General features: G+C 43.9%; 1 protein-coding gene across 1 annotated transcript in view; it reads right to left on the reverse strand.

Annotated features, from left to right (window-relative positions):
* Positions 1-14,947, reverse strand: part of pou6f2 (POU class 6 homeobox 2) — an 81,244-nt gene that overhangs the window by 33,831 nt on the left and 32,466 nt on the right. The window contains 1 exon segment of the mRNA XM_056299813.1: positions 138-487. Coding sequence (XP_056155788.1) covers positions 138-487 — 350 coding nt within the window.

Raw genomic sequence — 14,947 nt, forward strand, 5'->3', positions numbered from 1 at the left:
TGCATGTACCAAACCATCTTCAGTCAGCGATGTGAATTACTTCCTCTGGTACCGTCAACTGAAGCAAACTGTGGCCACAGCTTGCATAAATAAAAGTACAGCAGAACTTAGCACAGCACAACAGTAAACAGACTCACCTGCAAAGGCATGGGTGGGGTGACGGGCGACGGCAGGCTGCGAGCTGGTGATTGGTTGGGCCTGTGAGGGGGTGACGGCGGCGGTTGGCCAGAAGTGGACGAGCAGGCGGAGCCAGGGGAAGGGACGGAGGACTGCTGTTGGCTGGGTGGGGTCATGTGATGCTGAGCTGGCAGTTGGTTCTGGGTGTGGGAGAGGGGCTGTTGGTGATGGTGTTGCTGTTGTTGGTGATGGTGTTGCTGCTGCTGCTGTTGTTGTTGCTGTTGCTGCTGCTGCTGCTGCTGCTGGTGGTGCTGCTGTAACTGCTGGAGCTGCTGCAGGTGCTGGAGCTGAGAATTCAGCGACGAGGTAGCTGTGGATGACAGGACGGCAAACCAACAGACTGAGAAACATGTACCCCCCCCCCGTGTCGCCTATAAAATGAAAATATACCCGTGCATTTCTGCCCTCAGCGCAGGCCTGCTGGAAATACAGATGTTATACTCCCCCCAAGAAGCTCTGAATTGGATTAAGTGGGTATAGTGCATGAATTAATATCCACACATATATATATATATATATATATATATATATATATATATATATATATTTTTTTTTTTTGGTTTACAACTTTTGGCTTTGCTTCGAGTGTGTGCCAATTGTAAAGCTCGTGTCAGTCACATGGGCTCGTCAGATCCTAGGGAGCAGTAAACACAACTAAATTTGGACCTTGACAGAATGTGTTGCAGCCCATCAATATGCTCAATCATGTGGTGGCCATTATATGAAAAACAATTTCCACACATCAGAGCAAGCACATGTACACACGCAGGTTTGAGATGCACAGGGCGAATGCAGGGATTCGGATGTAAATTGCATGTTGCCACAACAAGGTCCTCCAGGACTTTCCCCCCCTACAACATAGTCAGCGAATAACCTAATTTAACCAGCTGGAGGACAAAGCTATCAAGTTTGACTGATATAATTGCTCTCTCTCTCTCTCTCGAGCCAAAGCCTTTCATTGTCACTTGGAGGATGTCAGATTCTTGGGTTTAATGGTTTTAAATCTCAAAGGAACGAACCATCAATCTTGACTGAAAGTCTTAAGAAATCAATCCATTAACTAATTGAATCTAATAATGGCACACCATTAGAACCTCATTTCCACATTTAAATGCTTATAAAATTTTATGCACTTTTTTGAAACTGTTAACAGACTTAGCTTCAGAGTGATACAGGCTGCAGCCGCACTACAGAAATCACTGCCAAGGACCCACAAATGTAGCTGTCTAAACTGGAAATTTGTCACCCAATCAAAAAAAAACAAAAAACGAAGAAGTTGTTTATTCTATAGCAAATTTACAAAGACAATTATGAAACACAGAATTCAATAGTTCCTGTTTTCTTTCCCAAAGACATTTTGGGTGACAAAAACACTTCTCATAATCACTCAGCAGGCAGCGCAAAAAAAGAAAGAAAAAAAAAGAAGCCAGACACAACCAATCGTTCCTAAGAATATAACGTATAACGCTATTATGAGGAGACTTGAACCAAAACACGATTTCTCGACCGACCTTTTCAACTCATTCAATGAAAGAAAGGGCAAAAATAACCGAGTTCCAGCACTAACATGATAGGCAGGCGGGAAAAAAAAATCAACTTGGATTTTTCACCGAGCTGATGCCTGTCAAGATGCAGAACTGCTGAAATGTTTGCACAGTGACTCCTACCAGCATCCTCAAAACAACTCTCAATGTTGTATTTGTTCTGCATGCACGATGACATCACTATATACACACCTATAAATCACAGAGAACAGGACAGTTACACAAATACAATGATCTAAATACAAACTCCTCCAATCTCCTATTCTAAATACACCAGTCTGCTCCTATGTCATGGGACAGTTTGGTGTCCCATGCTCCGAGACATTGGGTTGGACTGTGCATCGCATCTTAATATATGATGTAAATGTAATTCACAGGATAAGATGCAAAAGATGGAGGAGGTGGCTGTGACTGTGTCTGGAATGATTTTCAATGGACTAAAGGTAACCTGGTCTCAGGATCACAGACCTGAGGGTTTGTATGATGTCGGCTGACTGAACTGATTGAACTACGGTCAACGCAGAAATGTGTTTTGGTGGAGTTTTCCTATCATGGAGGTCAGGCAAGCTTGTTGAGATGGAGTCTTACCGTCTCACGCAAAATATGAAGAAAATAGAAAATATATTTTGAAGTTATGAGCTTGCAAATCATCGTTTTTTTTGGATTGTTCCCCCTTTTTCTCCCCAATTGTACTTGGCCAATTACCCTATTTTCTGAGCCGTCCTGGTCACTGCCCCCCCCCTCTGCCAATCCAGGGAGGGCTGCAGACTACCACATGCCTCCTCCGATACATGTGGAGTCGCCAGCCGTTTCTTTTCACCTGACAGTGAGGCGTTTCGCCAGGGGGAGGTAGCCTGTCGGAGGATCACGCTATTCCCCCCAGTTCCCCCTCCCCCCTGAACAGGTGCCCCAACCGACCAGAGGAGGTGCTAGTGCAGCGACCAGGACACATACCCACATCCGGCTTCCCACCCGCAGACACGGCCAATTGTGTCTGTAGGTATGCCCGACCAAGCCGGAGGTAACACAGGGATTCGAACTAGCACTCCCAATGTTAATAGGCAATGGAATAGACCGCTATGGTACCCGGACGCCCCCTGCAAACCATTGTTTATCATGAAACCTAATCTTTGATCATAAGCAGGAACATATGAATAGCACACATATTCATTTAACCAGATTAATTCATTTTGCTAAGTGAGAAAACAAGGCTAGCACTACACGTCTGACGTATAAAGAGTTGTCAGTAGCGGTGAAGAAATCCCAGAACCTCATTTAAGAGGTAAAATGCCACACAAAAGTCTTTATTGATTACATAATACAGGAGGAAATACTAACTTTTACATCACACATTGCAGCATGAGCTTGATCCATGGGAAATCAGCAGTAAGGGCTTCGCTATCTTGGTTTGTAGATCCACTGAAAGGGTCACCCGTGGCACAAAACTCTCGAATAAAACCATTTACCTTTTTTCTTTTCTTTTTTTTTTTAACACCTAGCATATAATCATCAACAACATGCACTAAGTGAAAAATCATTTTAAAGGGGTTCACGTACACAATAAGCTGCACAAAAAGAGAAAACAGCATTCAAAAATCGAAGTGAACAACAATGGGCCGACGGTTAAAAGAAAAACAGTGTGGATGTCCATTGATAATGCAACTGAGCATTTGGGAAAAGAGGGGTAGACACGCTGGTATACATAGTGAATCAATGCACTTCAATAATTTAAGTTGGTTGTCTCATAAAAGATGAATAAAACATCAGGGCAGACAAGCCTTTGATTAGTGTGGTCACTAAGACTTGTGCACAGACACAGATGAACATTTGATCGAGATTATCTCCCCCTCCCTTCCTCGCTCCGACTGCAGCTTGCAGAGGCACGGCGAAGGAAAGCCAGCGTCTCTCCGACAGCAAACAGTACATTTTTACATTTCTCCTACCTCCTGACACATTGACACCTCTCTCACACCCCGCCATGAATTATATATCATCTGTGCTTGCAAACGGCAAGAGTCCAATTCTCACTTGAAATGTTGGGCCAAGTTGTCTAGCAAGCCCTGGGTCCCTAACAGAACCAGCAATTTTTCCTATGCAAGTGCAAGGGAACAATGTTGAGCTCCTGTTTTTTTAAAGATGGAAAAGCAAAAAAAAAAAAAAAAAAGGAGGGGGGGCAATGAAAGGAGGAAAAAAAAGGAGAGAATGAAAGAGATAAAATGAGATTTCTGTCAAAAAATTATCGAAAACCAGGAGAAGATCAAAGACAATTGGAGAATTTCCTCCAGCGCCAACCATTAGACGGAGGAACATGAGGCACAACAAAAGAAGATGAGGCAAAAGAAAACAAATACAGAGGGAATATGGAAGAAGCCCCATGTGGCCTTATTATAAGGGCTACACTGCAGGTAACTATATTCTTTAACAGCAGTGCTTTATAAATTCTGTCATCTTGTTAAGACTGTCAGGACCACTGACCCTCCCTTCCCCTCTAACTGGCCAACTGGCATTTTGAAGCGCCTTCTTTTAACCACGGCCGTCTGATTGCTTTGGCTGAGCACATAATCCAAAATGGCCTGTCTCGGCTAATTGTTTGTGCTCCTTCCTCCAGCAGACACGCAGGGCCAAGGATGCTCACTGATGATGGAGAGAGGGCAGAAGGGTGCTGCCATCCCGTAGAGCTCATTATATCTCCCACTCTCTCTCTCTCTCTCTCTCTCTCTCTTTTTTGTAGTGTTGTTTTGTTCTCGCTCATCCTCTCACTGTGACAAAGCAGCCCTCTCAGTTAGTCAACACGCCTGCGGGTTACTGAGAGCAAGAGTCACACTCTCGCCGCTGTCACAACCAGTCGCTGTTAATGCGGATAATGCGGCATGGGCCAAGCTAAGCATCAAAATGGTCAGAAATGGGTTAGACCAAGATATTTGGGTAATTATACTAAAAGTGGGGGCATCTGGGTAGCACAGTGGTCTATTCCGTTGCCTACCAACACGGGGATCGCCACTTCAAATCCCCGTGTTACCTCCGGCTTGGTTGGGCGTCCCTACAGACACAATTGGCCATGTCTGCGGGTGGGAAGCTGGATGTGGTTATGTGTCTTGGTTGCCGCACGAGCGCCTCCTCTGGCCGGTCGGGGCGCCTGTTTGGGGGGAGGGGGAACTAGGGGGAATAGCATGATCCTCCCACGCGCTACGTCCCTCTGGCGAAACTCCTCACTGTCAGGTGAAAAGAAACGGCTGGCGACTCCACATGTGTCGGAGGAGGCATGTGGTAGTCTGCAGCCCTCCCCGGATCGGCAGAGGGGGTGGAGCAGCGACCGGGACAGCTTGGAAAATAGGGTAATTGGCCAAGTAGAATTGGGGAGAAAAAGGGGGACCCCCCCCCCAAAAAAATTAACTAAAAGTGCTCCTTTTGGTCTATATGACATACTCTCTGAGAAAAGAATGAATAATTTTTCTTGCAATGTCAAAGTCCCCCCCCCCACCCCACCCCACCCCACCCCAACCTCTGTGGCTTGAGAGCTTTTCTACCAACTCCGGAGTAGCTTCCAGGGGTTTTTCTTTTACCGCGGTGCCACGGCAAGAAATCAACTGTTATCTTTGTCTGTTGTGACTTCTGCGAGACTGATTGTCATAAGTTGAAGAGCTAGGTCAAAGCCGGCTCATTTGTCAGACAAATGCTATTTTTGTTTCCTGTGTAGCCGAGGAGCGAGGAAGGAACAAGCAGCCGGCTCTCTCATTACCAGCGCTATCTCAGTGGTCCCCAGCAGCTCCCCTATTACAGCGCTTCTCTCTCCGGGGCTGATTCTAGCTTGACTCCTTGTTTTTCCTCTCAGCTCACAACACCTACTTTTTATGGCTATTCCCTTTTCCCTGTGTGTCACGGGTCATCATTGGGGATGACAAACTTCTCACGTCTAAATGGAAACCGTGTGGAAAATGCTGGATGCCAGTGTTGGATGAATGCAAGGTCAGAGGATTTCTACAATGGTCCCTTTGTGGACATGTGAAAATGCATCACAATGCACAGTACATTTGTAGGTAAATGTGTGCTTCTACAACACTCTGGTATTCGCTAAAGGTGTATTTTAGGTATCCACTATAAATGGTACCTTTTTATCGCCATCATAATTCCATGCAGCGTGTTTTTACATAACATAGTTTGAATTCAGTGAATCACCAAATGGTAGAAATACAAAAAAAAAAATGTTTTTTTTTAATGGCTGTTAATGCACTTGGACACTATGCTAGGCCTACAGAATGAAATTTATCAATAGGTTAGCCAATATGAGTAGCGGGTGATCTAATAATTGAAAGACGGGGCTTTCACTCTGATTTCGACATGCTCATCATATTATTCTCTTAGAAAAGGACGATCCAAGGCCAACATGAAGAGTGGGTGTAGAGTAATCACATCCTCACAAAAGGATACCGACTGCCTCTCAATCCATCAAGCCGCGTGTGTTCTGCGCAGGATAGAGTACGGCACAAAGAGGACAGAGATGATGTTTCATTCACTGAAGGAACTAGAAGTTATTTGGGAGTTAAAAAAAGATTGGTATGTGCAACCGTCAAAGAGTATGCAAGGAACCTTGAATCGCACGCTTTACGCTGTATAGAGTTTAAAAGGCTGAATGAAATCTTAAATCAAGCTGGACCCATAAACAATATGTAATTATGTGTCACGACCCCGGCCGTGCCTCCAGTATTTCCCTTGTGTTCCCCTCTGTTTCCCTTTCCCCCTGTGTGTTTGTGTGGTGGTGGTGGAGGGCTTCCTCCCTCCCCCTCACCTGTCCAGTCTGCACACCTGCTTTCCACCAACTCATCATCTCAACAGTATATCGACCCTGGTTTTCCATCCGCTCGGGGATGGGCAACATGATCCAGAAAGGGCCGGTGTGGCGCAGGTCTTTGTTCCAACCAAGCAGTTACACGCCTGATTCTATTAGTCAACCAAGAGTCTTTGCTGAGGACCTTGATTTGTAGACTCAGGTGTGTAACTGCTTGGTTAGAACAAAGACCTGCACCCACATCGGCCCTTTCTGGATCATGTTGCCCATCCCATCCCTCCATCAACTCATCGCCACATCGTTTCAACTACAGTGGTAGTCTCGTTCTCGGCCGCTCTGCAATAGCATATTCAGGGTCATTCCTCATGTTGTTTGCATTGCCTGTATTTACTGTGTCTCCTTGTGTTTCCAGGATCACTACCCTCCAGCTCCCCTGCCTGCTCGCTTATCCTCAGCCAGCCAGGCTCACTCCCTCATCTGCCTGTTCCAGCTCAGCTAAGCTCTGCCACCCGCCATCGCCTCTCCACCTTTTGACTTGCCAGCCCTCCTCATTCCCCTTTATTCCTACAATAAACCCCTTTTTACGTCATTTAATTCTATTGTCTGGGTCTAAGTTTGGATCCGCCTCTACTTACTGTGACATTGCGAAGGTTATTGTGTTCTTCAGCAAAGCTGCCCCACGGTATTTATTGATCAAGAGTTACTTTTCAAGTATTTAGGTTTGCGCAAAGTTGAGATGGTTTGTCACCGAACATGGGCATGACCTAAACTCACCAATTTTGTTCAGGCACTGGTAATATACCGGTAATATATACACCAGGAGTATATACCAGGTGTATTACCAGTCCATGGACAGGCGTTCAAATCACTGCTGCCACTTGGCAGGCTCTGTGCCCCTGTCTTTGGCTTGGTTTAACAGTTTTCTAAGTTAAAGGGGGGGCCTGTCAGGAGTTAATGATAACGTCCGACGTGACCCTACCCTGTATTTTTAGGAACTGCCTTAATCTGAACGCAGCTGTCATTCCCTAGCATGATGGCAGAGAGCGAAAGGGAGAGGGAACAAACAACACACCTATTACTCCTCTGCCTCACGTCCCACTATGGGAGTCCATAAACCACTGTCTCAATTGCCTGTTCAATGAGTCACGGTGATAATTACTCCACTGGAGGTAAGGAGCTTTAGCCTCTATGAGATCTGGTAATTATGAAAGTGGTCAAAGGAAGGTCATTTTTACCCTGTGGATTAGATGGGAGCGCTCGCGGACTGATGAAGTGGGTAACTTGTCTGTTTTTTCCCCCCTGATTTCTTTTGTTCTTCACTGGTTGAATGGATTTAGCTTTGGTCAGCAATGATCACTTTTGAAACGGCAATAATGCATCTCCAAATATCACCATGGCTATTTATCATCATATGTCTGGTATGACAAGACATTCAGCAAAAGTATATCTTATTGCAAGCTCCGATATGAGAAAAGCTTAATAGTTACAGTTATCATAGTTTAACTATATCACATGTGTCAAACTCAAGGCCCGCGGGCCAAATTCGGCCCATCACAAATTTTGATCCGGCCCACACATTAATTCAGGTTCTCAATAAATTTTGGCCCACCTAGTTGTAGCTGTGGTCTGCACAGCGACGTTCGCACCATGCACACGCCAAACAAACAGACGGGTGCACCTCCACTGCACCTGCAAGCTAGCTGACAGAGAATGACACAACAAAGGAAAGTTGATGCTGAAGGTGGGCAGCGCGGTGGCTTAGTGGTTAGCGCGGTTGCCTCACAGCAAGAAGGTCCTGGGTTCGAGCCCTGAGACGACCCACCAAAGTTGATGGGTCGTCTCGGGTCGTCCTCTGTGTGGAGTTTGCATGTTCTCCCCATGTCTGCGTGGGTTTCCTCCAGGGGCTCCGGTTTCCTCCCACAGTCCAAAGACATTTAGGTCAGGTGAATTGGCCTTACTAAATAGTCCCTTGGTATGAATGGGTGTGTGCGTCAGCCCTGTGATGGCCTGGCGGCCTGTCTAGGGTGTCTCCCCGCCTGCCACCCAATGACTGCTGGAATAGGCTCCAGCATCCCTGCAACCCTGAGAGCAGGATAAGCGGTTCAGATAATGGATGGATGGATGGATGCCGTAGGCAGACAATTTCAAGAGAGGCGGGGGACTGAGTACTTCTTTATCGAGTGTAAAGGGAAGCCTGTGTCTTATTTGGCATGAGATGATCTACGTTTAAAAAGGATATAATCTGCGTCATCATTTTGTAACCACACACCAGCTGAGATATGGAGCCATGGACAAGGAACAGAGGCTTCAGAAAGTCGCCGAACTGAGAAGAGGCATGCAACTACAGCAAAATATGTTTCTTCAAGCCACATCTCAAAGTGATGGAGCTGTAAAGACAAGTTCCCTCATAGTAGAGGAAACAGCCAAATCAGGGAGGCTGTTCACAGAGGGGGATTTTCTGAAAAATCGTATGCTAAAAGTTTGCGACATTGTACGCCTTGACAAGCAACAAGCATTTGCAAGTGTCAGTCTTACTAGAAACACCATGGCCAGTCGAGTGGATGAGCTAGCTGTCCATTTGCAATCAAAGCTCAAAGATAAATCAAAAGAATTCATCACCTACTCAATTGTTGTGGATGAAAGTACGGATAGAACAAACACAGCTCAGCTAGTGATTTTCATCCATGGAGCGGATGTCCAGTTGTCCATTACTGAGGACCTCTTGGACTTTTAAACCGATGCATGGAACAAACACAGGCCAGGACATTTTCAAACAGGTGGAGGGGTGCATAGGTTAAACAAGGTTACTGTAGGATAAACTTGTGGGGCTGACAACCGATGGTGCGCCTGCTCTGTGCGGGCAAAGGTTTGTTTTGTTAAATGCCCCACACAACCATTTGAGTTGAGCTGGCTGTATGGTAGCCTACTCGTAAAAATTAATCAGAATGCATTATTTCACTTGACTAAATGCTATGATGGCTAAGCAACCTTTTTCTTGACATTTTCAGGGCTTTATGTGGACCAAACTGTATGTAAGAAGGCTACAGGGGACACGCAACAATATAATCAAAGTTTGACTGTTGATCGATTGAAAAAAAATTAACTAATCAATCGCACAATTTGCTGTGATTAATCACGATTAATTGCTTTTTTTCTTCTTGCAGCTGAAGCTTGTAACAATTGATATTTAAATGTAAAATCATGGAATTAATGTAGGATCAACACAAAAGAATATTTAAATTCAAATACTATTGTTTACGAATTGTTTATAGTTTATAGCATCTCTTTAACTTTAAACACAGATTCTCTCTTGTGAACCACAGATTTCCAATAAAACCATCAAGGCCATCAAAATTGACTGTCAGCTTGAAAGGCATATTTCTCATATATACTAACAAAAATAATAATAAAAGCTAGGCTTATATGTTAAAGTGCCGGTTGAATTTCAAAACCATTAAGGCCATTAAAATTAGCTATCAGGTTAAAAGGCTTGATTTCTTGTATGCACTAATATAAATGATAATTAACAACAAAAAACGTGTTCCACATTCAAGTGCCAGTTGAATTTAGTGTTGTGAATTCATGACGTTCATTACATGTTCATTGCATGTTCAGAATGGCGCACCACAGAACCCCTATAGTAGAATATCTAATATTCTCCATGAGGGGATGAAGGCTGGGAACAAATACAGGCTACTGCTGTGAGAAAGTGCACCGTAATAGTCCAGTGAGGAGCAGAGTAGGGGGAAAAGACAGTGCGCTGACAAGCAGGAAAAAAAGAAGCGCAGAACCAAATCTCCCAATTGCCCGTGAAACAACCTCACACAGGCCGCCACAGGAAGTAAACAAAACACAGTTGTGTTAATTGCATTCATTTTTTTACGTGTTAACAGTTAAATATTCAAATTTATTGCAAAAATGAATGTTAATTTTGACAGCACTAAATCAAAGATATTTTATTTTTATTTCTTCGATTAAATAAATGCATGTCATTAAACTACATAGGACTGTCCCCTGATGTGATTCTTATTTCTCAGTGTGACCCTTAGTGAAATTGAGTTTGACACCCCTGATCTATATTAACCTTTTCTTTTTATTATTATTATTATTATTATTATCACCCCTTTTTCTCCCCAATTGTACCTGGCCAATTATCCCACTCTTCCAAGCCATCCCAGTCTCTGCTCCACCCCCTCTGCCGATCCGGGGAGGGCAGCAGACTACCACCTATACATACGATATCCTCCGATACATGTGGAGTCGCCAGCCGCTTCTTTTCACGTGACAGTGAGGAGTTTCGCCAGGGGGGCATAGTGTGTGGGAGGATCATGCTATTCCCCCCAGTTCCCCCTCCCCCCTGAACAGGCGTCCCAACTGACCAGAGGAGGTGCTAATCCAGGGACCAGGACAAATACCCACATCCAGCTTCCCACCCACAGACACTGCCAATTGTATCTGTAGGGACGTCCGACCAAGCCGGAGGTAACACAGGGATTCGAACCAGTGATCCCTGTGTTGGCAGGCAATGGAATAGCCCACTATGCTACCCAGACGCCCCTTATATTAACCTTTTCAACCGGCTCTCAGGGCCTGTCACTCTGCTGAATCTGCTGTAACCAGATTGGTAAATGATCTTCTACTTACTATGGACTCTGAATCACCTCATTGACAACACTGATCACTATTAGACAGAATAAATTGTAATTTTAGTGTCTCTGGCCTTGTTCTCTCTTGACTTAAGTCATATTTATCTGAAAGAACAGTGTGTCTGCTATAATAATATTACATCAAAACCCTCTGATGTTAAATCTGGCGTACCTTAGGGCTCAGTCCTTGGCCCTCTACTTTTCTCTCTTTATATTTCACCTCTTGGCCAAATTGTACGCAGTCATGGAATAAGTTTCCATTGCTATGCGGATGACACTCAGCTGTATGTGCTTATAAGGGCTGATGATTGTACTCAAATTACTAATTCAGGGGCCCGATGGCTGCTGTGAAAAAATTGGGTGTCACTAAATTTCCCGCTTTTAAATTCGTACAAAACTGAGATGCTGGTCGTTGGCCCTGCTAGACAGAGACACCAGTTTGATCAAGTAACAGTAACACTAATCAACACTGTGATTTCACAAAGTGTGGCAGCCAAAAGTCTTGGTGTTTATGTTTGATCCCTGCCTATCCTTTGATAAGCACATTAAAGAAATCCCCAATACTGCCTTTTTTCACTTACATAACACAGCTAAAATTCTGTTTTTCCTGTCCATGGCTGACGCAGAGACTCTAATACATGTATTTGCTTCATCCAGACTTGATTTCTGTAATGTTCTGTTTTCAGGTCTGCCACATGCTAGTACTAAAAGTCTTCAGATGGTTCAAAATACTGGAGCTAGAATCTTAAATAAAACAAGAAAATTTGACCATACTGCACCAATTCTTGCCTCCCTTCATTGGCTTCCTATCCATGTTAGCTCAGACTTCAAGGTGCTTCTGCTGACTTATAAAATCCTAAACGGGCTTGCCCCATCACACCTGTCTGATCTCCTTAAATCGTACATTTCATCTCGAGCTCTCGGCTCTCAAAATGAAGGGCTCCTGTGTGTACCCAGGCGGCAGGGCCTTTTCCTATGGGGCCCCGTTCTTATGAAATAATCTGCCTGCTGCCGTCAGACAATCGGAGTCTGTTGAGTCCTTTAAATCCAAACTTGAAACACATCCTTTTGCCTTAACCTACAATTAGCTGCCTTTAAATTGAGTATTTCATGACCTGTACTGCATGGTGGGTCAGTTTCTGTCAAATTGACCAAGCACTGTTCTGCCGACAGGATTATAGAGTATAGATTATTGACTATTGCAACTGTTCTCTCCCACACGTCTTTTCTCTCCCTCTGAATGATGTCTTCTCCTGTCTCTTCTGCTGTGTATGTGAATGGTGTGATGTGAGTGTCCGCTGTGTGCACGTGTAGTCTGTCCTCCTCCCAGGTCTCAATGGTGATGGTGGTCGCCACCTGGATGATGCCTGGCATCCTCCTCATCATTTTTTTTATATATCTTATAAATCCATATAATTTTGTGATCCTGTTTCGATGTTGTATCCAACTCTCTCTCCGATATGTGACTAATGTCTTTTCTTGTCTCTTCCCCCGTGTATGTGAATTGTGTGATGCGAGTCTCCCGTGTACATGCGTAGTCTGGTCTGCCCTTTTGTCAGGTCTACATGGTGATGGTGGTCACGTGACTCAGGTCCTAGGCTGTTCCGGTGGTATCTGGATGCTGCTTGGCATCCTCCGCATCATATTCTTCATATATCTTATAATTCAATTATAATTCTGTTATCCTCTTTTAATGTTGTATTCTGTAGTGTTTTATTCTGTACACACAACATTTATTGCATGTCGGTCTGTCTTGGAAGAGAGATCCCTCCTCTGTTACTCTCCCGGAGGTTTCTTCCTATTTCTTCCCCCTGTTAAAGGAGTTTTTTTTAGGGAGTTTTCCTTATCCGGTGCGAGGCACTAAGGACAGGATGTTGTATTGCTGTAAAGCCCCTTAACGCAAATTTGTAATTTGTGATATTGGGCTATGCAAATAAAATTGACTTACAGGCTGTATAATTGGTATCAGTCACACAGTTTATACTGTATTTTTACATTATAAACATTACTGCTATTCAAATTGATGTTATTCTTCAATCACCAACATTTCCTCTTTATATGTTCATGTTAACGTGTTTGTTGTTTCAGTGCAACATTCTCAGACAAGTGCAACACCAAACGTGTGAATACTGTGCAATACAGTCCCACTTTTTACAGAAATATTCGATGTTACATAAATTATCTACTGGTTTTTTTCCTATTTTTCATGCAATGTGTACAGGAAAACATCTCTCACCCCATAATCTTTTTGCACAAAGTACATGTGTGAATGTCTATAGTTTGAATTACAAAAATACTTTCTAATTGATATTATTAGATGTTCTTAATTTCATCTTTTTCTACATTAAAAAGCTTTCTTAATGTCTCGGTAGCTTCATCTTCAGTGTCCCACCAAGACAGGTTCCTAGTATGTGCAGACTTACCTGGCTTAAAATAAACTTGAAACTCAAGCGCTTGCCCGTCGGTGGGCATACTCATAATTCGTGTATTGTTATAAGTCAATAAAAGGTTTCGGATATGTTCTCTTGAAACTTTCACCATATGTTGGACAGTGGACGACTTTACAAAACTCAGCTTCATGGGTCTCCTTAACATAACTTGGGGCAAGAATTTGCTTTATTTTCTTTTATATTTCTGAGTCCGTGCAATTCTGAAACCTGTTAAGAGCATGCAAAATTGAATCCCTCTTCGTCGACTTCAGCCAGAATAAACAGATATAAAATAAAACGCTGAACAAAAGTGTCACTCGCGGCCGCTGCAGAAAACGTTAGCGTTTCATTCACTGGCTTACTGACTAGCAAAATATAGGCAGTTAAGGTTCGAGTAGGGTCAGCCACAGGGTGTTGAGAGTAAAACATATTGCTTGTTAGGATCTGGAGATATAACACTTCTGCTTTGATGCAAGGCAACATCAGGCTGTGTTGTAGAAGTCTCACTCAAGGGGAGGCATTTGAAAGCATTGAATCCTCTCCGTGGAGATGTTAGACATACAAGAAAATCCCGGCGTGCACGATAATGTCGGCCTTTCAGTGTCGCATAACGAACTTGAGCGTTCACAGAAAAAAAAACGGGATGAGAGACAGGCGTTGGGGCCTTGATTTCCTTTTCAATGCATGCTTTTAATTTCCAAGAGATCTCCTTGATGCAGAAGTAGATTCTGTGTTTGGATGTTTTAGAATGGCATTCCTCATGAGAGCAAAATAAGCTTTTACAAATCAAAGTTTTTAAGGACCATCAGTGCTGGACCCCATTTAAGTGCCGAGGAGCCTTCACCCAAAGACAAGGTTAGTAATACTGTGACTTGTGAATGTGTCATCCAGAAGTCCTGTCCTGGTGTTTTTCTTCATCAACAGTCCAGAAGGTCCCCCCACCCACCCACCCCAAAAAAAATGTCCACTCGCAGGCCAGACTGGTTTATTACGGCGTGTTCATGATCCCATCATGTGTCGCCCGACCAAAGCGGAGGCCGCGAGTAAAAGCCTCATGCAAAATTTATGTTCATGCGGCTGTTTCAGTGGGTGGAAAAATCAATATTGCGGGTCTGATGCACGGAGATGACTGAGTGCTCTCTGACTGACAGTAAAAGCTGAGAGAGATTGAGGGGCTACATTTACTGCACTGGAAAAGGAGCCGAGTAGAGTTGCCATAATAGATAATAGTCTACTCACCTTACTATTAGAAATTCCTCGCGGATTATTTTGACGATAGCTTTGATTGGGAGAGTTTTTGAATGAATTATGCCCGCAGGAAAAGACCGCGAACAGAGGTAGTGAATTAGCGTGCTTGTTTCATCG

The sequence above is a fragment of the Lampris incognitus genome, chromosome 19, assembly GCF_029633865.1.
Source record: "Lampris incognitus isolate fLamInc1 chromosome 19, fLamInc1.hap2, whole genome shotgun sequence".
NCBI lineage: Eukaryota > Metazoa > Chordata > Actinopteri > Lampriformes > Lampridae > Lampris > Lampris incognitus.